Below are 24,860 nucleotides of genomic sequence, written 5' to 3' on the forward strand. Positions count from 1 at the left end.
CCTGCCTCTTGGCACCTCTGTGATCAGAAATAGACATCAGCAATCGGAGCACAGATCCCTGATATCTGGAGGACAGGGCCTTTGTTGCTCACCCTGGCTCCAGCAAGCTGTGTGCAGGTTTTTCCAGGAACATGTGTGTACCTGCCTGCCATGGTGCTAGAGATGGGAGACAGGTAGCTGTTCCTGTTCTAAGAGCTGAAATTGACTTAAATTAACTGTAATTTACTGTTGAAATCTTCTTCTAGAAATCCTCTGTGTATGTAGGCCAAAAAAAAAAAAGAAAAAATGCTAGCATATGAAGACAATACCTGAAAATAAAAGTTTAAGGAAAGAAAACTAGACACCAAATAGTCTCCTACCCTAAGATTTTTAGTGAGCTTCATTGATATTCTTTGAAGTCTAAAATGCTTTGAAGAATTTGTGGTTGTAGTGGGGTAGAGAAGGGAAATGGGGAAAGGGAAGGGCCTCATTTACTAAGGCCTTTCTCAGAGCTATGTGCTTTACATGTGGCCTCATTTAGTATTTAGGATCTTAAGACACTCTCCTATGTTGCTGTTGGAAATGGAGATTGTTATAATGTCTTCATACATATTTTGGCAATATCTGTTCAAATAAAAAAGTGCATATGTGCACAATGAAATTTGTATAGGCATATTTACTGCAGTATTGTTCTAAAAGCAAATTCATGGACACTAAATATCCATTAAGGGGATCAGTTGAATAAACTATTATACATGCATGTCATTAAAGACTACATCCATTAAGAAGAATGAGACATTTGCATATACTGATAAATTATTTATGTGTGTTTACCATAGAAAACAAGTGATGTAAGGAAGGCTACCATTTTTTCCGGGGAGGGGGTGGTGGTGTAGGAAGGATATACACAGACCTATCTACCTCTCCAAAGGTGCTTATTTACACTTAAACTATCTCTGCAAGACCACACAAAAAAGTTAATATTTTTCAGAAGGGAATTTTGGGGGCACAGGCAGTAAACTTACTTTTTACTCTATTCCCTTTTGTATTTTTTATACTTGTTACCCAAGTGCTCATATTACCTTTAAAAAAAATTTTTTTTTTAAGATTTATTTATTTATTTTGAGAGAGTGAGAATGAGAGAGAGACAGAGACAGAGAGAGCACACGAGAGGGGGGAGGGTCAGAGGGAGATGCAGACTCCCCGCTGAGCAGGGAGCCCGATGTGGGACTCGATCCCGGGACTCCAGGATCATGACCTGAGCCGAAGGCAGTCGCCCAACCAACTGAGCCACCCAGGCGCCCTAAAAAAAATTTTTTTTAAGTATGCTTCACACCCAGCATGGAGCCCAGTGAGGGGCTTGAACTCAAGACCCTAAGATCAAGACCTGAGCTGAGATCAAGAGTTGGATGCTTAACTGACTGAGCCACCCAGGTGCTCCCCCCAAAATCTGTTTTTAAACAAATTTCCAAGCCGCCTTCTTACCACCAAAACCCTCCTCCAGCCCACAGTCCTTCTCTAGGGCCTTGGTTGATGCTGGCAGCTCATCGGTGGTTTCTTCAGCAAGAAACTGCTGGACTTGTGGTGTAAGGTAGGTGTGAGAAAGGTGGGAATAATCCAGTTATTATTGGGGGGGGACACAGGTGGACATTTACTTTTTACCCTGTATCTTTTATGTTTTTGCATATCTAATCATGTGCATGTAGTGTTGTGGGATCATTGAGCATGATGATCAAGAAAGAATTCTTGAGATTTTTTTACAGTGCAACTTAGTAGGTTTATTTTAGTGGCATGGGGGATAGGGTCTGTGGGCGGAAAGATCTGCACTTTTGCTGTATGAAGCTGGTGGTTATATGGTTTTACTGTTCAAGGGGGTCAGGATGTGCAGGGAGTATTAGATCATAAATGTTTTCTTCAAATTTCTACTCATAAAACTATTTTTGAAAGATTTCTCTGGTGCTTATCATTCAGCTTGATATTAACTATTGGTGAGATATACAGGCAGTCATGAGACCCTTTAAGAATGTAGCTACCAGGGGGCAGCTGGGTGGCTCAGTCGGTTAAGCGGCTGTTTTCCGCTCAGATCATGATCCCAGGGTCCTGGGACCAAGCCCCAGGTCGGGATCGAGCCCCACGTGGGGGACTCCCTGCTCAGCGGGGAGCCTGCTTCTCCCTCTCCCTCTGCCTCCCTCTCTGCCTGCTTATGCAACTCTGTCAAATAAATAAAATCTTAAAAAAAAAAAAAAAGAATGTAGCAACGAGTACGCTTTTCATCCGTATTGGAACTATGCAGGCTATAGGTCAGCCTTCTGGACTAAAGGTGAACATTTTTCTGCCTCTGACCCTCCCCGGAGAATTTGTTTATTTAAAGACATCCCCAGACCCCTTCTCAATCCCTCCCCTCCCCACTCTGGACCCCCACACACCTCTAGTTCACCAGAGTCACCAGAGTCGAGGGCCTTCAGTTCTAAGGGAGGGGACTGAAAGATGGGATCAACCCTGGGGAAAAAAAGTCTGTTGATGGGGAACTGAGGTTTGGAAGGATAGCGTTGGCTTTCTTTTTTAATTAAACTGGGGTACAAATATATCTGCCAAGCAGTAGGTAAGGGGGAAATAGGCCCTAAAAACCTCAGAATCACTAACTGTGAAGGCAACTTAAATCGTAATCATTCCTATTTGAAAAGAGAGCGCGTGCGCGCTGGATGCCGGGATTTGTAGTCCCCTCCCGGATGGCCTGCACTGCGGCTGTGCAGGGGAAAGCTGCTCTTCTAGGCGCATGCGTGCGGCGGCGGCGGCGGCAGGCCTGACTGCGCCAAAGCGGCGGTAGCAACGCGAGTCCCTGGGAGCTCGCCATGGCGGTGGCTGCGGCGGCCATGGGGCCCTCGGCGCTGGGCCAGAGCGGGCCTGGTTCAATGGCTCCCTGGTGCTCAGTGACCAGCGGCCCAACACGCTACGTCCTGGGAATGCAGGAGCTGTTCCGCGGACACAGCAAGACGCGCGAGTTCCCGGCACACAGCGCCAAGGTGCACTCGGTGGCCTGGAGCTGCGACGGGCGTCGCCTGGCCTCAGGGTCTTTCGACAAGACGGCCAGCGTATTTCTGCTGGAGAAGGACCGGTTGGTAAGCTGACAGGGACCGGCCCAGGCCAGAGAGAGGGGCTGTGGTAAAGCGAGGTGTGGTATTGAGGGAGAGAATGGGGGTGGAGGCTGGGTGGAGGCGAGGAAAAGAGAGGGGTGTGGGGATAAGGGGCTTGTGCTAGAGGAGTGCGGGAGTGACAAGGGTGGTAGGGATCTGGAGGGGGTGTAGTGGAGAGGAAGATGGTGGTGAAATAGAGGGAGGTGGGGGTGCGAGGGAGTGTAGCAGTAAAGTGTGAAGATGAGCGGGGAGTGGAGGCGAGGAGAGGATGAAGACTGCTGGTGAGGAGGGTAGATGGGACTGGAGTGAGGTGGGGGTGTTATGAGTGGTAGGAAGGAGTCATGTGGTGGTGAGGAATGGCTGTGGTGGTGGTGGGGTCCCTGTGGTGGTGAGGAGGGTCTCTTTGAAAATAATAGGACTTCCTGTGGGAGTGAGCAAGAAGATTGGGAACCTTGGCGGTAGAGTTAAGTGTGGAGAACCAGAAATAAGGAGGAAGGCCAAGGAGGACAAAAGAGTAAGGGCATTGGTGTGGGAATCCAAACCTCAGAACAGTTCAGAGTGATTGGAGAGGAAGGGGGGAGGGTATTGGGAAGAGTTTTGGGGAAGGGGTGTGGAAGGACTGGTTTATTTTAAATTGTCTGGATCTTTGTTGGTCACAAGCTACCTTGGTTTGAATAAGGTTAAGAAGTTATATGTGGAGGCAGGTACTTATGTGTGAAGTGACATTTAGATTCTGTTCTTGCAGGTAAAAGAAAACAATTATCGGGGACATGGGGATAGTGTGGACCAGCTTTGTTGGCATCCAAGTAATCCTGACCTCTTTGTCACAGCGTCTGGAGACAAAACCATTCGCATCTGGGATGTGAGGACTACAAAGTGCATTGCCACCGTGAACACTAAAGGTGACTCTTCGGAGAGAGGGCAATAGGGAGATGAGCTACTTACAGTCATTCGAAAAGCATTTCCTGAATATCTTCTCCAAGTGTGGCCTTGTGTTAGGTATGGGACATCCTGGGCTGAATAAGACAATCTCCAGCTCCCAGGACCTGTACTGGGTTTAGTGCAGGGAGAGAGACGTGTGTGTTAAAAAAAAAACCCAACATCATATGATATGGTTCATCTTATACTGGAGAGGTCTACAAGATGGATACCTAGAATGGAAATGCTTAAGTCTGCCTGTGCAGACAGGCAAGACCTCACAGAATTTGAGCAAAATAGTTAATAGGGATTTAGTGGTCATGGCACAGTGGGTGGATGAGGGGTGGGGGGAAGCTCTAGGAGGGAGCTGCATGTGCAGGTGTATGGAGAATTTGGGAAATTGCTGATAGGCTAGAATGGCTGATCTTGGGAATGAATGGTCTTGGTGGTCTGGGGGAAAGTGACCTGGAAGTTGTGCAGTACATTTGTAGAATCTGTTCTTCACCAGGTATTGTCCTATAAACCTTGAGGCCATTTATTATATTCTGTTGACTAACATGTCATTGATTATAAGATGTACCAATATTTTATATGTTGTTAGGAAAGAAAGTTTCTAGATAACCATGATAAACCAAAAATTTTGAGATGCATCCTGATGCATTTTAAGATATGTTGTAGAGAATAAAGTGTGAAAATATGTGCAGCATAGAATTGATAAAGTTGATGAAATTTTTAATTGATGTTTTCACTGTGGGCCACTGGACTTTGTTGACAAGACTTGTCCCTGGAGGTGGAATGCTGTAGTGCTTTCTCCAAGTAGACAACTGAGTGATGTGTGAGTGATTTAGGTGGTACATGGATGAACATTAAAAACCAGCTGTTTATATATTTTAATGCCTACCAGAAAAAAAGAACTAGCCCATAGAATTTATTGCTAAATGGAAGCTAAACTTATTTAACTAAAATTGTTTTGAGTCAATTTTAAGAAAAGTCTTGAATAAAGAAATATAGCCGTTAACATGGATTGGACAAAAATTGTGAGAACGGCATGTGAATGACTGGAGTTTGGGAAGTGCTGGTGTAAGACTAAGAGGCTTTGGAGTCAAATCCGGTTTAGATCTTGGCTCTATTACTTCATCTTCCATGTCTTCATATGTAAAATGGGGATAATAAAGTGTTCCTTAGAGAATTATTGTGAGGACCCACAGGGGGAAGTTTGTAGATGAAAGTGCTGGACTCATAATTGGTGAGTAAGTAGTCATTCCCTTCTGTCGACTAGGACCTTAGTGAATGAGGTTTGGAGATAGCTCTGGTCTTTGTAGAATTAAAAGAAAAAAAAACTTCTGCAGGATTATGGGCAAACAGTATCTTGCTGATTATATCTGGGTTTCCAGGGGAGAACATTAATATCTGCTGGAGTCCTGATGGGCAGACCATTGCTGTAGGCAACAAAGATGATGTGGTGACCTTTATTGATGCCAAGACACACCGTTCCAAAGCAGAGGAGCAGTTCAAGTTTGAAGTCAACGAAATCTCCTGGAATAATGACAACAACATGTTCTTCCTGACAAATGGCAATGGTTGTATCAACATCCTCAGGTGAGGGGATTCTAGCTTAGGGACTGTCATATCTTTGCTCTGGGTGCTGTGGTGGATACAGAGATGAATTAGATGCAAGTCTGTCCTGAAGGAGCTTAAAGGACAAATGGTTATAAAGAATCCTAACCTCTGTTGAGCACCTTTTGAACCAGGCACCTTATATTTACTGAGTCCTCACAAAAATTCTGTGGGGTTGTTATTTGAGTCTTATTTAACAGATGAGGATCTGGGATTCAGAGAGTTTAAATCACTAGTCAGCTGGTGAGCACTAGAACTAGATGCACCTTGAATTATGGCAAATTTGTACCTGTAAAGTCTCTGCTTAAATATCACTTTCCCTCCAGGGAAGCCATCTTCATTACTTTCCTGTCTCCCTAGGTTAGAAGCTTATTTTATGTATTTCCTGTTGGAAGCATTTCTCATTCTATATTATAATTATGTTTGTTTATTTTTTTAAAGATTTTATTTATTTATTTGACAGAAAGAGAGAGAGTACAAGCAGGGGGAGCAGCAGAGGGAGAGGGAGAAGCAGGCTCCCCACTGAGCAGGGACCCCGATGTGGGGCTTGATCCCAGGACCTGGGATCATGACCTGAGCCAAAGGCAGACGCTTAAAGACTGAGCCACCTAGGTGCCCCTATAATAAATGTTTACTATCTATATCTTCCATTAGACTCTAAATTCCATGAAGGTAGGGACCATGTGTAACTTGTTTACTGTTGAATCCCTAGTGCCTACCTTAATACTTGCTACACAGAGTTAGGATCTCTGTAAATATTTATTCTGTAAATGAATGAAGTGTTGGAATTGAAATTCAGGTCTGTTGACTCTATTCTTTCTGCTATTCTGGGTGGGCAGTGCAAAGCAGTGTGAAATAGATTCTTTTAGAGAGGCTCAGAGTTTGGAATCCCAGGGAAGGAAACTTGTTGACTGTGGGAGTTGGGGATTGAAGGATGCAGCTTTGGAGCTTGACCTTGAAAGCTGAGTAGAATTTTAAGAATCAGCAAAAAGGACAAAATGGTGTCAAATGGACAAATGGACAAAACAGGTGTCAGTGAGCATGGCCTATATGGAGAGTAGTCGGTAGGTCAGAGTTGCTGGGAATGGTGGCAGATAAGGTATCTGAAGAGAGGGAAGATAAAGTTGAAATATAATCTGGGACCAGATTACATAAAAGGCTGGAAATCTGTGCGTTGGGATTCTATAGCTTTTTTTTTTTTTAAAGCCTTCTTATTAGAAAATAAAACACATATACAGAAAACTGCTTAAAACAGCATATAGCTTAATGAACTATTATCTGTGTAACCCCACCCAGGTCAAGAAATAGTAATTTGCTGGCCATCCCAGAAGTCCATCCATGTACTTTGTCCTAGTCATAAATCCCTCTCCTCAAAAGGAAACACTATCTTGATTTTTATAATATTTCTTTATAGTTTTAGCTACCAAGTATGCATTTCTAGATACTCTAGTTTAGTCTACTTAAAAAAACTTGATGTCTTTTAAGTGTGTTAAACTACTAGTTTGCTCTTCATCCTTCTTTTACTTAAAATATACCTGTTGGAAAACCAGACTGTTAACCTGCAGAGATTCTCCTAGTCTGGATTTTGCTGATTTTGTATGCTTATTTATTTGTTGGAATATAAGATACTTGCTCTCATTTACTGTTTGGTTACTGAAGAATATAGTTCACTTAGAAAAGGAAGGATAAATGCTTTTTTCCCTTTTTCATCAAATAATGAATTAGTTCTCTGTCGCCTCCAAAGATCAGCTAGGTTTTATTTTTAAGACTTATTATAAACTCATGTATTTAAGCATGGTAGATGTGTTTCAGTCTATTGGAGTAATTATCCTTATGGAAGCTCAAATTATCCCATCCTTAGCTAATGGGAGCCTCTTCAAGTTGTTCCTGAGTCATTTTTTTTGACATAATCCTAGTAGTCTTCAGTTTGTTGCTCTCTGGTATGACAGATATCCCAAGTTCATCTTGTATGTTTCCTGCCTCAGACCTTTAATCAGAAGCTTCTCTGAGAATCCCTGGATTCTTTTTCTGAGAAATGATATTGGCGCTACGGATGTCCATATTGCTGGTTTGGTCATTATTTCTAGACCTTTCCAGTGGACAGAGGAAGGATGTATATGTGTATATTTTTAAAGATAAAATATGTGAATTGTGAATTTATATTGATAACTTCCAATTAAAATTCAGGACTAGTGGAATTTTCTAAACATCTTCTATATTATAAATAACTCTTTCCTTCAAAACTGAGTACTTGAGTATTCTGGTTCTCAAGGACACAAGGGATTATAGAATTAGAATATCCCACAGTTACTTACTACCTTTTTCCATGTTACCCATAGAGATATCTCAGAATAACAGTATTACCACTACCACCACCGATGTGATTACTTAAAATAGTAAATTTTGCTTTTTGCATTGCTTTCCTCATTTTTCTTCCATTAAAAAAAATTAATACTATATATTATCAGAGTGTAGAGCTGCTATGTACTATGCCTTTCTTTTACATCTACAATTTCTCTAAGAAGCTGTGTTATGTAATGCTCATAACCAGTCCCATGCTGATAAATCTCTAGTCATTTTGATTGTTAAAGTTCATTCTTTAGGTTCCTCAGGAAGGGTTCATGGAACAGTATTCTCTATTATAACTTATATACTTATAAAACTTACAGATATTTAATTGTGCTTAGTATTTGAGCTCTTTATAATTGATAGTCAATTTTGCTAGTTAGAAAAATCCTTGATTCCTATTTTTTTGCTTGTATATCTTAAATATATTACCCCATTTTCTTTTCGCATAAAGTCTTACTGTCAGAAAGGTCTGATGATTATCTAATTTTGTTTGTGGTTTTTTTTTTTTTTTGGGAAGTCCAGGAAAATTTGTTTGAATTACAGTCTGATGTTTGTTCTGTTGTCTTTGATTTTCTTCTTCAGTATCTCCTGTTGTCGTCTTAGTACCATAGTCCTCTTCCCATAGTTTAATTGCTTTCTGTCTTGTTTCTCAGCTACCCAGAGCTGAAGCCTGTGCAGTCCATCAATGCCCATCCTTCCAACTGCATTTGTATCAAGTTTGACCCCATGGGGAAGTACTTTGCCACAGGAAGTGCAGATGCTTTGGTCAGCCTCTGGGATGTGGATGAGTTGGTTTGTGTTCGGTGCTTTTCCAGGTAAGCAGCTCTGCCAGCACTTTCCTTGTTGGATAAATTAATTTAATTTTATTTTGGGTAAAATTGTGCCCTACTCTTACTGGGTTATTCTAACGTGTCCTCTGTCCACTCTGTTCCAGACTGGATTGGCCTGTGAGGACCCTCAGTTTTAGCCACGATGGAAAAATGCTGGCATCAGCCTCAGAAGATCATTTTATTGACATTGCTGAAGTAGAGACAGGTAACTGAAACCCTCAGTACTGTAATGAGTCTTCTGTCTGTCACCTGTGGCCATCAGGACTTTTCCTGTCAGTGTTTTCATCGTCACATTACTACTTCACCTTCATTAGCATAAATGAATTTTCTTTTTAAGATTGCTTTGTTTATTATGACCATTATAGTCAGGTCATGAGGGAGCAAAGAGTTCAGAAAGGGGCAGGTCTGAAAGAGAGTGATTTAGGAAAATATTTTGCATTTTATTAACTTTTAATTCTTCTATCATGAAACTTTTAAAATATGGAAAATAGGAGAAAGAAAAAAGTGTTACCTTTGGTCCCACCTCTAAATACAATCTCTTAGTGTTGTGGTATACTTTTTTTCTATATTTTGCTTGTATGTGAACTTAAAAAATGTGTATTTTTTTATAATTTTAGGAATTATCAAAATACATGTGATTTGCTTTAAAAACAACCAATAGAATTTGAAAATAGAAAAATAGAGTATTCATTTTACAAAGAACTTCCTCAGCTTTACTTATTTATTTTTAATGAATAATTTTTTTATTATCAAAGTATAGTTGACATATAATGTATATTAGTTTCATGTATGACATAGTGATTTGACAGATATGCATTAGTCATTGATCATAATAAATGTAGTCACCATTTGTCACCATACAACATTATTACAATATTATTGACTATATTCCCATTGCTGTACTTTATATCTTCATGACGTATTTTATAATTGGAAATTTGTACCTCTTAATCACTTCACCTGTTTCACCCATCACCCTAACCTTCTCTCTGGCACCCAACAGTTTTCTTTATTTATGAATCTGTTTCTGTTGTTTATTTATTTACTTGTTTCGTTTTTTAGATTTCATGTATAAGTGAAGTCATATGGTATTTGTCTTTTCTTGATTTATTTCACTTAGCTTAATACCCCTTAGGTCCACCAGTGTTCTCACAAATGGCAAAATCTCATTCCTTTTTTATGACTGATTAATATTCCATTGTGTGTGTGTGTGTGTGTGTGTGTATGTATGTGTATCATATCTTCTTTATGCATTCATCTATCCATGGACACTTAGGTTGCTTCCATATCTTGGCTATTGTAAATAATGGTGCAGTAAACATAGGGTGCATGTATCTTTTTGAATTAGTGTTTTTGTTTTCTTTGGGTAATTACCCAGTAGTGGAATTACTGGATCATATAGTATTTCTATTTCTAATTTCTTTAGAAAGCTCCATACTGTTTTCTACAGTGGCTACACCAATTTACATTCCCACCAACAGTGTATGAGGATTCCTTCTTCTTTACATCCTCACCGATATTTGTTTTTTGTTCTTTTTGATACTAGCTATTCTGATGGGTGTGGGGTTATATCTCATTGTATGTGCATTTCCCTGATGATCAGTGATGTGAACACCTTTTCATGTTTGTTGGTCATCTATATGTCTTTTTTGGAAAAATGTCTATTCAGGTTTTCTGTCCCCCCTCCTTTTTAAAAGATTCATTCACCCATTTGAGAGAGAGCACGAGCAAGTGTGGGGGAAGGGGGAGAGGCAAAGAATCTCAGGCAGACTCCCTGCTGAGTGTGGAGCCTGCTGTGGGGCTCAGTCTCTGGACCCTGAGATCATGACCTGAGCTGAAATCTAAGAGTTGGACGCTCAATTGACTAAGCCACCCAGGCACCCCATTCTTTGTTTTATTTATTTTTTTTATAAAATCCTTATCTCTCTCTTTTTTTAATATTTTATTTATTTATTTCACAGAGAGATAGCGAGAGCAGGAACACAAGCAGGGGGAGTGGGAGAGGGAGAAGCAGGTTTCCCACCGAGCAGGGAGCCCAATGTGGGGCTCGATCCCAGGACTCTGGGATCATGACCTGAGCCAAAGGCAGCTGCTTAACGACTGAGCCACCCAGGCGCTCCAGGCACCCCATTCTTTAATCAGCTTACTTTTTTTTTTCTTGGTGTTGAGCGTATAAGTGTCTTACATATTTTGGATATTAACCCCTTATTGGATTTATTATTTGGAAGTATCTTCTCCCATTCAGTAGGTTGCCTTTTTGTTTTGTTGATGGTTTCCTTTACTATGCAAAAGCTTTTTATTTTGGTGTAGTCCCAGTAGTTTATTTTTGCTTTTGTTTCTCTTTGCTTGAGGAGACATATCCATAAATGTGTTGCTAAGGCTGATGTCCAAGAGATTGCTGCCTTGCCTATGTTTTCTTTTAGGAGTTTTATGGTTTCATATCTCACACTTAGGTCTTTAATTCATTTTGAGTTTATTTTTGTGTCTGGTGTAAGAAAGTCGTCCAGTTTCATTTTTTTCGCGTGTAGCTGTCTTGTTTTCCCAGCACCATTTTTTTTTTTTTTAAGATTTTATTTATTTGAGAGAGAGAGAGAGCACAAGAGGGGGGAGGGTCAGAGGGAGAAGCAGACTCCCTGCTAAGCAGGGAGCCCGATGTGGGACTCGATCCCGGGACTCCAGGATCATGACCTGAGCCGAAGGCAGTCGCTTAACCAACTGAGCCAGCCAGGCACCCCTCCCAGCACCGTTTGTTGAAGAGACTGTCTTTTTTCCATTGCATATTCTTGCCTCCTTTGTTGTAGATTAATTGATCATATAAGTGTGGGTTTATTTTTGGGCTCTCTATCCTGTTCCATTGATCTGTCATGTGTCTATTTTTGTGCCAGTGCCATACTGTTTTGATTACTATAGCTTTGTAGTATATCTTGAAATCTGGGCTTGTGATACCTTCAGCTTTGTTCTTCTTTCTTAAGATTGCTTTGGCTATTCAGAGTCTTTTGTGGTTTCATCCAAATTTTAGGATATTTGTTTTTCTGTGAAAAATGTTGTTGGTATTTTGATAGGGATTGCATTGAATCTGAGGATTGCTTTGGGTGGTGTGGACATTTTAACAATATTAATTCTTCCAGTCCCTGAGCATGGTATATTTTTCTATTTGTGTCGTCTTCAATTTCTTTCTTCAATGTCTGATAGTTTTTAGAGTATAGGTCTTTTCCCTCCGTGGTTAAATGTATTCCCAGGTATTTTACTCTTTTAGGTGCAGTTGTAAATGGGATCGTTCTCTTAATTTTTTCTTTCTACTACATTATTACTAGTGTATAGAAATGCAGCAGATTTCTGTATAATAATTTTGTTTCCTGCAACTTTACTGAATTCATTTATTCTAATAGTTTTTGTGGAGTCTTTATGGTTTTCTATATATAGTATCATGTCATCTGCAAATACTGACAGTTTTACTTCTTTTTTACCAATTTGGGTGCTTTTTTTTTTTTTTTTTTCTTTTTCTTTTTCTTGTCTGATTGCTGTGGCCAGGACTTCCAGGACTGTGTTGAATAAAGATGGTGAGAGTGGACATCCTTGTCTTGTTCCTAATCTTAGGGGAAAAGCTTTTAGTTTTTTAGCATTGAGTATGATGTTATCTATGGGTTTTTCATATAGGGTCTTTATTATGTTGAAGTTCGTTTCCTTTAAATCCATTTTGTTGAATTTTTATCAAGAATGGATGTTTATTTTATCAAATGCCTTTTGTGTGTCTATTGAGATGATCATATGATTTTTATCCTTCCTCTTACTGATGTGATGTATCACATTGATTTATTTGCAAATATTGAACCATCCTTGCATCCTTGGAATAAATCCCACTTGATCATGGTGTATGATATTTTTAATGTATTGTTGAATTTGGTTTGCTAATATAGTTTGTTGAGGATTCTTGCATCTATGTTCTTCAGGGATATTGGCCTGCAGTTTTTTTTTTTTTGGTAGTGTCTGCCTGGTTTTTGGTATCAGAGTAAGGCTGGCCTCATAGAATGAATTTGGAAGTTTTTCTTCCTTGCCTATTTTCTGGAATAGTTTGAGAAGAATAGGTATTAACTCTCTTTAAATGTTTGATAGAATGCACCCGTGAATCCATCTGGTCCTGGACTTTTGTTTATTTGGAGTTTTTTGATTGCCAGTTCAATTTCATTACTAGTAATTGGTCTGTTCAAATTTTCTCTTTCTTCTTGATTCAATTTTGGCAAATTTATCCATTTTTTTAGGTTGTCCAATTTGTTGGCATATAATTTTTCATAGTATTCTCATAGAACCCTTTGTATTTTTGTGGTGTCAGTTATTATTTCTTCTTTTTCATTTCTGAATTCATTTATTTGAGTTCTCTCTCTTCTCGATGAGTCTGGTAAAGGTTTATCAAATTTGTTTATGTTTTCGAAGAACCAGCTCTTGGTTTCATGGATCTTTTCCGATGTTTTTTTAGTATCTGTTTCATTTATTTCTGCTCTTATCTTTTTTATTTCCTTCCTTCTGCTAACTTCGGGCTTTGTTCTTTTTGTAGCTCCTTTAGATATAAGGTTGATTTGTTTATTTGGGATTTTTCTTGTTTCTTGAGGTAGGCCTGTACTGCTATAAAGTTTCCTGTTAGAACTGCTTTTGCGTCATCCCAAAGATTTTGGATTGTTGTGTTTCCATTTTCATTTGTCTCCATGTATTTTTTAATTTCCTCTTTGGTTTATTCATTGACGCATTGATTGTTTAGTGACATGTTGTTTAGCTTCTGTATGTTTGTGTTTTTTCCAGTTTTTTTCTTTTTCTTGTAATTGATTTCTAGTTTCATATCATTGTGGGTCAGAAAAGATGCTTGATAAAATTTCAGTCTTCTTAAATTCATTGTAACTTGTTTTGTGGCCTACGATATATGATCCATCCTGGAGAATATTCCATGTGCACTTGAAAATGTGTATTTTGTTTTTGGATGAAGTGTTCTGTATATCTCTGTAAAGTCCAACTGGTCTAATGTGTCATTCAGAGCTACTGTTTTTTTGTTGATTTCTGTCTGGATGATCTATCCATTGATGTAAGTGTGGTGTTAAAAGTCTCCTGCTATTGTATTACTGTCAATTTCTCCTTTTATGTTTGTTAATATTTATGTATTTAGGTGCTCCTATCTCCTATGTTAGGTACACAGATACTTATAATTGTTACATCCTCTTGTTGGATTGATTTGTTTATCATTATTTAATGCTTTTCTTTGTCTCTTGCCACAGTCTTTGTTGCAAAGTGTGTTTTGTGTGATAATTTTTTTTCCCTCTGGTGGGCAGCAAAGCAAAGTTTATTGGGTGATAGCAAAGTGATAGTACAAAGTTCCTCAGGAGGGAGGGGACCCGAGAGGGTTGCCTTTGTCTGATAAAAATATTACTACCCCAGCTTTTTTTTTTACTTCCATTTGCATGGAGTATCTTTTACCACCCCCTCATTTTCAGTCTGTATGTGTCTTTTTTTTTTTTTTTTAAAGATTTTATTTATTTATTTGAGACAGAGAGAATGAGAGAGAGAGAGAGAGAGAGCACATGAGAGGGGGGAGGGTCAGAGGGAGAAGCAGACTCCCTGCTGAGCAGGGAACCTGATGCGGGGCTCGATCCCGGGATTCCAGGATCATGACCTGAGCTGAAGGCAGTTGCTTAACCAACTGAGCCCCCCAGGCGCCCCATATGTGTCCTTAGGTTTGAAGTGAGTCTTGTAGGCAGCATATAGTTGGGTCTTGTTTTTTCAGCCATTCAGTCACCCTGTGTCTCTTGATTGGACCATTTAGTCAATTTACATTTAAGTAATTATTCGTAAGTATGTATTTATTGCCATTTTGTTCATTGTTTTCTGTTGTTTTTGTAGTTCTTCTTTGTTCCTTTCTTGTCTTCCTCTCTTCCCTTGTGGTTTGATGGCTTTTTTTTATGTTGTGTTAATCATGATACATTACATCATTAGTTTTTTTTTTTTAAAGATTTTATTTATTTGAGAGAGAGAGAATGAGAGATAGAGACCACGAGAGGGAAGAGGGTCAGAGGGAGAAGCAGACTCCCTGCTGAGCAGGGAGCCTGATGTGGGACTTGATCCCAGGACTCCAGGATCATGACCTGAGCTGAAGGCAGTCGCTTAACCAACTGAGCCACCCGGGCGCCCTACGTCATTAGTTTTTGATGTGTGTTCCATGATTCATTGTTTGCATATAACACCCAGTGCTCCATGCAGTACATGCCCTCTTTAATACCCATCACCAGGCTAACCCATCCTCCCACCCCCTTCCCCTCCAGAACCCTCAGTTTGTTTCTCACAGTCCGTAGTCTCTCATGGTTCATCTCACCCTCTGATTTCCCCCCCTTTATTCTTCCCTTCTTGCTATCTTCCTTTTTTTTTTCTTAACATATAATGTATTGTTTGTTTCAGAGGTACAGGTCTGTGATTCAACAGTCTTACACAATTCACAGCGCTCACCATAGCACATACCCTCCCCAGTGTCTGTCACCCAGCCACACTTGATGGCTTTTTTTTTTTTTTAAGATTTTATTTATTTATTTGACAGAAAGAGACACAGTGAGAGAGGGAACACAAGCAGGGGGAGTAGGAGAGGGAGAAGCAGGCTTCCTGCGGAGCAGGGAGCCCGATGCGGGCTTCGATCCCAGGACCCTGGGGTCATGACCTGAGCTGAAGGCAGATGCTTAACGACTGAGCCACCCAGGTGCCCCTTGATGGCTTTTTTTAATGTTATGTTTGGATTACTTTCTCTTTATTTTTTGTATCTGTTACAGGTTTTTGATTTGTGGTTACCATGGGGTTCATAAATAACATCCTATGTATGTAGCAGTCTATATTGTTAGTTGCTTAAGCTTGAACACATTCTAAAAAGCACTGGTTTTACTACCCCTTTATGTGTCATATATCTTTTTATTTTGTGTATCCCTTCAGTGATTTTTGTAGATGTAATTGATTTTACTGCTTTGTATTTTAACCTTCATAATGGCTTTATAAGTGATTAGTTCGCTACCTTTAATCATATGTTTGCTTTTGCCAGTGAAATTTTTTCCTTTCATAATTTTCTTCTAATTATGGCCTTTTCTTTTCACTTAAAGAATTCCCTTAAATACTTCTTGTAAGGCTGGTTTAGTGGTGATGAACTCCCTTCTGTTTGGGAAACTCTTTGTCTCCTTCAATTCTGAATGATAGCCTTGCCAGGTAGAGTATTCTTGGTTGTAGGTTTTTTTTCTTCCAGCCCTTGGAATATATCATGCCACTCCCTCCTGGCCTGCAGAGTTTTTGCTGAGATCAGCCTATAGCCTTATGTGTTTTCCCTTGTATGTGACTATTTTTCTCTTGTTGCTTTTAAGATTCTCTCTTTATCTTTAATTTTTGCTGTTTTAATGATTATGTGTCTTGGTGTGAACCTTTTTGGGTTCATCTTGTTTGGAGCTTTCTTTGTTTCCTGGATCTGGATGTGTGTTTCCTGCCTCAGATCCAGGAGGTTTTCAGCTATTATCTCCAAATAAATTTTCTGCCCCCTTTCCTCTCTCTTCTCCTTCTTGCACTCCTATAATGCAAATGTTATCATGCTTGATGATTTTGCAGAGGTTTCTTCACCTCTTCTCACGTTACTTATTCTTTTGTCTTTTTGCTGTTCATCTTAGTTGCTTTCTATTACCCTGTCTTCAAGATCTCTGATCCGTTCTTCTACATCTCCTAGTCTGCTGTTGATTTCCTCTAGTGTATTTTTTTCATTTCAGTTACTGTATTCAGCTCTGACTGGCTCTTTTTTACATTTTCGGTCTCTTTGTTGAAATTCTCACAGAGTTCATCCACTGTTTTCTCAAGTCCAGTTGAGTATCTTTAGGATCATTACTTTGAACTCTTTATCAGGTATATCACATATCTCCATTTTGTTTAGTCCTTTCTCTGTGATTTTTGTCTTGTTTTTTCATTTGGGACATATCGCTTAGTCTCCTCATTTTGGCTAACTGTCCGTGTTTCTTTCTATGTGTTAGGTAGGTCAGCTACATCTCCTGGCCTTGAAAGTAGTGACTTTTATGTAGAAGTGGTGCCCTGTATGCTATCTGCCTTGGTCACCGGAACCAGGCATACTAGGGCTGTCCCCTTTGTGGGCTGTATGTGTCCTCCTGCTGTGGTTGAGCTGTGATTACTGTGGGCATGCTGATGGGTGGGGCTGGCTCTCAGCCCAGCTGGCTGCAGTGACCCGCTTTGCCTGCTGCAGACGCACTGGGCAGGGTTTGCTTCCCGTGCTGTTGAGAGGTCTGGCTGCAGCTGCCATGGACTCAATGGTGGGTGGGGCTGGCACTCAGTCTAGCTGTGTGTAATTGGCCTGTGTGACAGCTGCAGGTACACAGAAGGGCAGGGTTTGTTCTTTGTGCAGCCAGCTAAGAGGCCCAGCTGTAGGAACTGTGGGCAAGCTGGTATGTAGGGTTATCTCCCTGTCTCCCAGGGCAGGAATCACTTTGGAGGGGTGCTGGTCCCATGTGGGGCTGCCTGCTGGATATGGCAGGGGAGGAGCTGCTTTGGAGGGGTGCCTGTGAAGGCCAGTGGGTTGGGTAGGGTGGGTGGTAGGGTAATGCTGGGACAGGGCGTGTGTTGTTAACAAGGTAGACGGAGGTGTTAGAATTGGCTTCTGCAAGCATCTAGCTATCTAGGCTCACGGACAACAAGAAAAATGGCACCTGCCAGCACTTTTTTATTCCTGGAGAAATCTGTAGACATTTGCCCTTCCTGTACACACCCTAAAATTAGTAAATCTCCTTCATGTGTACCCTAGGTGCTTTTTAAGCTGCTGCTTCAGTGCTGTCTCCACCTGAGATACTTAGTAGTGTGCTGGCTCTTTTGCCCTCCAGTTCAACTGGAGTTAAGCCCTGCTGATTTTCAAAGCCAGACATTATGGGCACTTGTCTTCCCAGCATAGGTCCTTATGGCCAGGATTGCCCTGTGTGGGATCTGTTCCCCTCACTCCATCCTTGTGATGGCTCTCCTGTTTGTGGTCATATGCACCAGGGGTTTGGTTCCTGGCCCTGTCTCCACCCCTCCTACCCTTTCAACGTGGCCTTCTCTCAGGATTAGCTGTGGAAGATCTCTTCTGCCGGTCCTCAGATCATTTTCAGAGTTAATTGCAGTAGATACACTTGTTGCCTCAGTGTGTCTGCGGGAGGGGGTGAGCTCAGGAACCTCCTGAACTCTGCCATCTTCTGTCATTTCCTCAGATTTATTTTGTAATGGAGCTTTATTGTTTTGGGGAATACATGATACTTTAGTAAAAGAATTTAAACTGTATAGAAGACTTCAAAGAGTAAAGTTAAAAAATTGGAATTCCACAATGTAAAAATGCCACTGTTGATGACAATGTGGTAAATGTTGTCCAGCCATTCAGCAGCCATACGCAGCTCCTTTGTGTCACCCTTGTTTGTGTGATGTGTGGGTATTCTCCTGCTCCAGGCAGTGCCTGCCTCACCTCAGGATGTTATAGCTTCTTAACATGGCGATGGCTACTGAGCTCTGCTGCTGCTTTTCATGCAGTCTAGAATTCCATTGAATATGTTCATATATTCTTAAACTGCCAGTATATACTTGCACATGCCTGTAGGTATTTCAGTTGCCCAGCTCTTTGGTGGTTTCTCGTCTTTGCACCATTATAAGTAATGCTTGTGAGAAATATTCCTTATGGACTTCATTTTAGGTCATCCTTTTGGGTAAACCAGTGAAGTGGGATTGCTGACTGAGTCCAAAGTATTCACATTTTGTGAAGGACCAAATCACTTACAGAAAGGTTATTGCAGTGTTTTTTCTTAACAGTGCATGCATGTGCATGTTTTTCCTGTGTCATCTTTGCGTAAGTTTGTCTGCCTCACCTAATATGTGTGAAATATGATTTATTTATTTAATTTTTATTTTTTAAATGATTTTATTTACTAGAGAGAGTGTGAGTGAGAGCATGAGTGAAGGGTGGGGAGCAGCAGAGGCAGAGGGGGGAAACAGATGTCCTGCTGAGCAAGGAGCCTGACATGGGGTTCAGTCCCAGCACCCCAGGATCATGACCTGAGCCAAAGGCAGATGCTTTACCAACTGAGCCACCCAGGCACTTTAGAGAGAGAGTGCACAAGCATGAGGCGGGGCAGAGGGACCGGGGAGAGAGAATCCCCAGGCAGACTCCCTGCTGAGTGCAGAGCCCACCACGGGGCTTGATCCCAGGATCCTGAGATCATGACCTGAGCTGAAATCAAGAGCCGGCTGCTTAACTGTCAGAGCCACCCCGGTGCCCCTAAAATATATAGTTCACATAAAATCTTTCAGGAATATATCAAATATGACTGTATTAATTTTTCTAAGTAGTTCAGACAAATACTTTTAACATTTTTTTTTAATTTTCTCTATAACCTAGGCTAAAAATTAAAAATCAGATGATTATCAAAGGGAAGCACAATTATATTTATAGCATTGTTTTATACATAAAAGGGAAATAGTCTAAATTTTCATTATGAAGGAATAATTAAATAAGTTGTGATACATCCATATTACAGTGTGCCAAGAGAAAAACATAGCTCTGTATGTGCTGAATTGCAAGATTGGCAAGGCATTTTACTGAATGAGCAAAGCAAGTAGCCAGTCAGTGCATATGATGTGTTCCTATTTAGGTAAAGAAACTAAAGCTAAATTAGTAGGACTTTTGAAAGAATTTGTTTCAGACTTAGAAGATTGGGAGAAGATAAAATTTACTTTAAATTATAATTTAAGTATTATTACTGAAACCAATTAAATAAAATGAAAAATTCAGTTCCTCAGTTACCCTAGGCACATTTTAAGGACTTCAATAGCCACATGTGGCTGGTGGTTTCTGTATTGGATAGTGCAGATGTAGAATGTTCCAATCACAGAAGTTTGTTTCCCAGTGCTGCTCTTTACCCTGGTACTGTTGGAATTTTATGCAGCAAGCATGTCTTTGTATATTAGTTTGTAAAATAAGAGTAATATATGCTCAGTATAGAATATTTGAAAATGTTGACAAATATAAAAAAGAAATTAACAGTCACACATAGGTCCATAATTTGGAGGTAGTGAATTCCTAACGTATTAGTATATTTCCTTCCAATCTTTTTTTCATGTGTATATATTTATGTATCTATATAGATATTTTATATATAGACATCTGTACATCTGTGTGTGTATATACACACACTATACTATGTATAGTTGGAGTCATATTCCTTTTTTTTAAAGATTTTATTTATTTATTTGACAGAGTGAGAGAGGGAATACAAGTGGGGGGAGTAGGAGAGAGAGAAGCAGGCTTCCCGCGGAGCAGGGAGCCCGATATGGGGCTTGATCCCAGGACCCTGGGATCATGACCTGAGCCGAAGGCAGACGCTTAACGACTGAGCCACCCAGGTGCCCCTATAGTTGGAGTCATATTAAATAAGATTTTGTGTTTTACATATTTTTAATGGTTAAATGTAAAATAAGGAATTTTATTTCTGATAGCATGTATTTTAACAGTCCACTTACTTTCAGCTTTTTAGACACACCATACATATCGCACTGGCGTTTTTAGAACTTCAGTGGCCTGGAGTAGTAATGTCAGTCTCACCCAGATAGCACCTTATTTATCATTCAGAGATTAAAATTTCCAATAAAACTGTCAAGATGTTAAAGTTTATGAAGCCACATGGTTATTTAGGGAACGTTTTAGAAGGCCTCTTCATGTCTACTCTGGTTTTCTTGATCTGTATAAATTTCTTCATCCTAACCAATTCCAAATGACTGACAAATGATGGAGTAGAGGCCTAAAGAGAAGTAAAATGGGGGTAGCAGCCTCTGAAACTATTCTTTATGTTTGTGTAATACAGAAATTTGCTCAGACGTATAGCTAGACTGCCAGATACTAGCATCATGAAGAGTGGTTAACTGTCCCTGAAATAGGATTACTTAACAAAAAGAATCTTTCTTTCTGTCTCTCTCTACACACACATGTGTTCATGTGTGTATAAAAAATATATATTAAACAGCTTTATTGAAATATTTACTTACCATATAGTTGACCAGTTTGAAGCATATAATTTAATGTATCCTGCAACTTTAAATTAACACCACATTGTTTATGTTTTATAACATTAATCTTAACCCTAAGGTTGAAAAAAAGTAAAGTGGGAGTAAAGGAATAATGGCTTTAGAAAAATCATGTTTAATTTCAAGTAGGAAGAATGACATTTTGGGGGAAAAAATCTATTTGCAAAGCATTGTGATTTAGCAGAAAGACCTGTGACTTTGGAAACCGACTCACTTCATGTGCTGACTCTGCTGCTTCCTTGAGGTATGACTTAACTGTTCAGTCACCTGTTCCTTTATAAAATGGGGTTTAAAATCATTACTTGCCTTGCTGCATTGTCATTATACTTTATTAAACTAGAGTATAATCCATCTGATTCCTAAGGTGTGCTCAGTAAATATTAACTGCTGTTACTGTTTTCCTAGGGTGTACAGAATAGGTTTAGATCATAGGCTCTGCATTCAGATCTTGCTCTGCCACCTACTGGCTTGTGCTCTCCCTGTGCCTCGGTGTTCTCTGTAAGATGGGGTAATGATTGTACCTGTCCTGTAGGGTTAATAAGTGGATTAAATGAGGGGTGCCTGAGTGGCTCAGTCGGTTAAGCGTCTGCCTTCAGCTCAGGTCATGATCTCAGGGTCCTGGGATCGAGCCCCATGTTGGGTTCCCTGCTCAGCGGGGAGTCTGCTTCACCCTCTCCCTCTGCCCCTGCCACCCCCCCCCCCCCGGGCTCGTGTTCTCTCAAATAAATAAATAAAATCTTTTTTTAAAAAGTGGATTAAATGAGTTAATGTAGGCAAGTACTTAATGTGGTTTCTTATTATTAACGTATTGATTGGTTTCTCTATGTTGATTTTTATAGGAGACAAGCTATGGGAGGTGCAGTGTGAGTCCCCGACTTTCACCGTGGCTTGGCACCCCAAAAGGCCTCTGCTGGCATTTGCCTGTGATGACAAAGATGGCAAATATGACAGCAGTCGGGAAGCAGGAACTGTGAAGCTGTTTGGGCTTCCTAATGACTCCTGATGGGAGGCCCTCAGAGAGATGAGACGCTGGCAGAGGCCTTCCTTTGTGTATTAGTCTGGTCTCTTCTCTTGGAGTTGGTGGGCACCTCAAGCATTTGTAATTGGTATAAATTATACAAGTCTTTGTCAGTCTGCCTATTCCAGTTCCCTTCTTGTTTTGTGAGCTCTTCCCGTTCTTTCTCCCCTTTGCAGGAGGGTTCTGCATGATAACACCCGCATAGCTTGTCCTCTGGGGACCTCCTGTCTTCCCTGCTTTGGGTGTATGGTAGACTTTGTTGGGTTTGCTTCTGTTTGGACAGTACCTACCTTGGGGCGGGGTGAGTGAAGAAGGGTGAGATGGGATGGAGATTTTTTTACAGTAAAAAGAAATGTATATAATTTTGAGAATTGAGCATTTAATAAAACTGACTAATTATGGGACTTTTGAGACTTTAAAAGTTGTGGTATTTTTGTTATTGTTGCAGGTATTGGGAGATGTTGCAGTTTTGCATTTAAAAAAAAAAAAATCTCAGATTGCATTTAGAGGTGGTAATTCTATCATTTAATGTCCTAACCAAGAATTCTGTGAAATGCAGGGACCCAGCAGGAAGTGTATGGGCAATAGCAATCCTTAAAGTCTTCAGCTTAAGTGTATGTATACCTTGCCTTAATCTACAAAGGATTTGTAGACAATAAATTTATGATAAACATTGAGAAAAGCAGTAAAATATAAACAAATCCAAAATCAGGATAAGACATATAGATTAGAATAGAAAGTTGAAACTGGGGAAATTAAAATAGAAATATGCAAAGAACGAGGACCTGACTGAATGATTGAACTAAAATTTTGGCTGTGCCCCCTGGTGGCAAAGTGAAGAAGGGAGAAGTCAGTTAATTCTTAATGAAAAGCAGAGCACGTGCCAGTTCTTCAGGGAAAGCAGAACTTTTGTTAGCTCTTACCTCCGAAAGAAGTGGCTCACGTAGGAGATTACCTGTGAGCAATGTCTTGATTTTCATTGTATTTTAATGTATTTTGGCATTAAAAATATAGAAATATACCTCAATAAATGATGTTTGTAGAAAATTTTGGAAAAAGCAAGTAAGCAAAAAGAAAAAAATCGTATTTCTCCTCCCAAGAGATGCTCACTATTAGCATTTTTGTGTGTATCCTTTTAGTTTTCCTATGCTCATATTTATGTATAGAAACATGTTTATACAAATCTTGCAGAGTAGACAAAACAAGTATGACAAGGTAAAGCATGCAAAGTGCTCAACACCATGTCAGGCAGTATTATAAACATTCAGTAAGTCTTACTAGAAATTTTTAGTAATTAGACATTCCTTAGGCTTGGTACAGTAATGAGCACTTTACTCAGTTTTTGCCACAGCCTTCTGCAGTTGGGTGTTATCATTTTACTACTTTAGGGAGTTTAACTCAGTGTTATTCATTAAGTGACAGTATTCAGATCTAGATTTGCTTAAAGGTCCATATGTCTTCCATTTGCAGTGGCTATTCTATCTCCACTTGCCATTCCCATTTTACAGATGAGTAAACCTTGGCTCTGAGAAGTTGACTCTTGGCCCAAGTTATTGAGTGATTGCTTGAGTCTAGTATTCAGGCTCAGTAGTGTTTCCTTCAGCCTCCAGAATAGCCTCTGCCTGCATCCTTCCCTGAAGATGGTCTTTTAGTTGCAAACCAGCATGCCACCTCATTATGTCAGAAGTTCAGTGTTGCTATGTCACTGGAAGTAAACTGTGGCACACTGATTCTTATTTTTATGGTTGTCTGCCATCTCTATATATCCCCCTTAGCATTGGAATCAGACATCAAAGTTTAGTCTAGATCTTAGTATTTGATCAGTTCCCTCCTCTTTGATCCATGTGGATTTTTTCCCTCTGGGTTTGTGTAAAGTAGTGATCCACGCAACTTTTCACTAAGAGATTTGTTGCTTTCAGCTAGCTTTTTCACTTTTAGCAACAGGAGAACCCTTATTATCTGTGAGGAAAGAGCTCAAGCTTGTGGCAGCTTTTGTTGACTGTCAGGGCTTTGCTGACATTTCTGTGCTTTGACTTCAGAGTCCTGGGGAGGCTTAGAAGTTGGGACCCTCTTGTTGAAATGCATAATTTGTCCCAGACCTGATGCCCCTATGGTTTGAGTGAGTTGTCTAATTCAGAGCAGGAAGGGAACCATTCATAGTCACCCAGCAACTGACGTATTCAGTCAGTCCAGCCATGTCATACAGTTACTGCTCCAAACACTAGCAAGTCAAAAGAGGGTGGTGAGTTCTGCTCTGAGCTAGGCTGTAGTTGGTAAAGAAAGTTTGGGATTTGCTATGCCAATGACCCATTGCTGTGTAGTTACAAGTCAGGCTGAGAAATGGGTAGTGAAGATTATAGTATGTTTTGTGCTAGGATTCTGGTTTCTCTATGGCATGAGATATAGGGAAGGATGAAACCTGCCAGATGTTAAGCTCGAGTGAGGTGTATGTGTGTGCCTTGAGGATTATTCCCCCCTACCCCACCCCACCCCACCCCCGCCCCTAAGCTATGGGAGGTGGTGTCCTGATAGAGTGGATTGGGAGGCTAGTGCAGGGAGTTTTGACCAGGGGCAATTAGATCCAAAAAAGGGACTCAGGAAGAGGTCCATCCTATGAGGTCCAGAGTGAAGACTGTGTGTGTGTGTGTGTGTGTGTGTGTGTGTGTGTGTGTATTATGAACTGGTTGGGTGTGTTGTGTCAGTGACCTTCTATTTTAGAATGACCAGGAATGGGGTACATAAGCCCTTACTCCCTTTCCTGTTTCAAAGATGTATTTTACTCCCTAAGGGTTTTAATCACAAAAGGGACCATGAAATGTCTTCCTTCTTCGGAAGGGAAAAAGCCCATGCACAGGGTTAAAAGGTAAGTCCTATCTTTCAGAAGGGGAGTAGAGATCGCACACCTCGAAGTGC

At 40.3% G+C, this 24,860-nt stretch overlaps 1 protein-coding gene across 1 annotated transcript; it reads left to right on the plus strand.

Annotated features, from left to right (window-relative positions):
* The first annotated feature begins 2,780 nt into the window (after nucleotides 1–2,780).
* On the plus strand, nucleotides 2,781–22,368 carry THOC3 (THO complex subunit 3). Its single transcript, XM_028102793.2, has 6 exons — nucleotides 2,781–3,098; nucleotides 3,859–4,015; nucleotides 5,426–5,630; nucleotides 8,651–8,812; nucleotides 8,932–9,032; nucleotides 21,769–22,368. The coding sequence occupies exons 1-6, from the start codon at nucleotides 2,832–2,834 to the stop codon at nucleotides 21,930–21,932; spliced, it is 1,056 nt and encodes a 351-aa protein (XP_027958594.1). The 5' UTR covers nucleotides 2,781–2,831; the 3' UTR covers nucleotides 21,933–22,368.
* Nucleotides 22,369–24,860: the final 2,492 nt, after the last annotated feature.

The sequence above is a fragment of the Eumetopias jubatus genome, unplaced genomic scaffold (assembly GCF_037043125.1).
Source record: "Eumetopias jubatus isolate StellerSeaLion01/CBP00866 unplaced genomic scaffold, mEumJub1_p1.0 scaffold_5, whole genome shotgun sequence".
Lineage (NCBI taxonomy): Eukaryota > Metazoa > Chordata > Mammalia > Carnivora > Otariidae > Eumetopias > Eumetopias jubatus.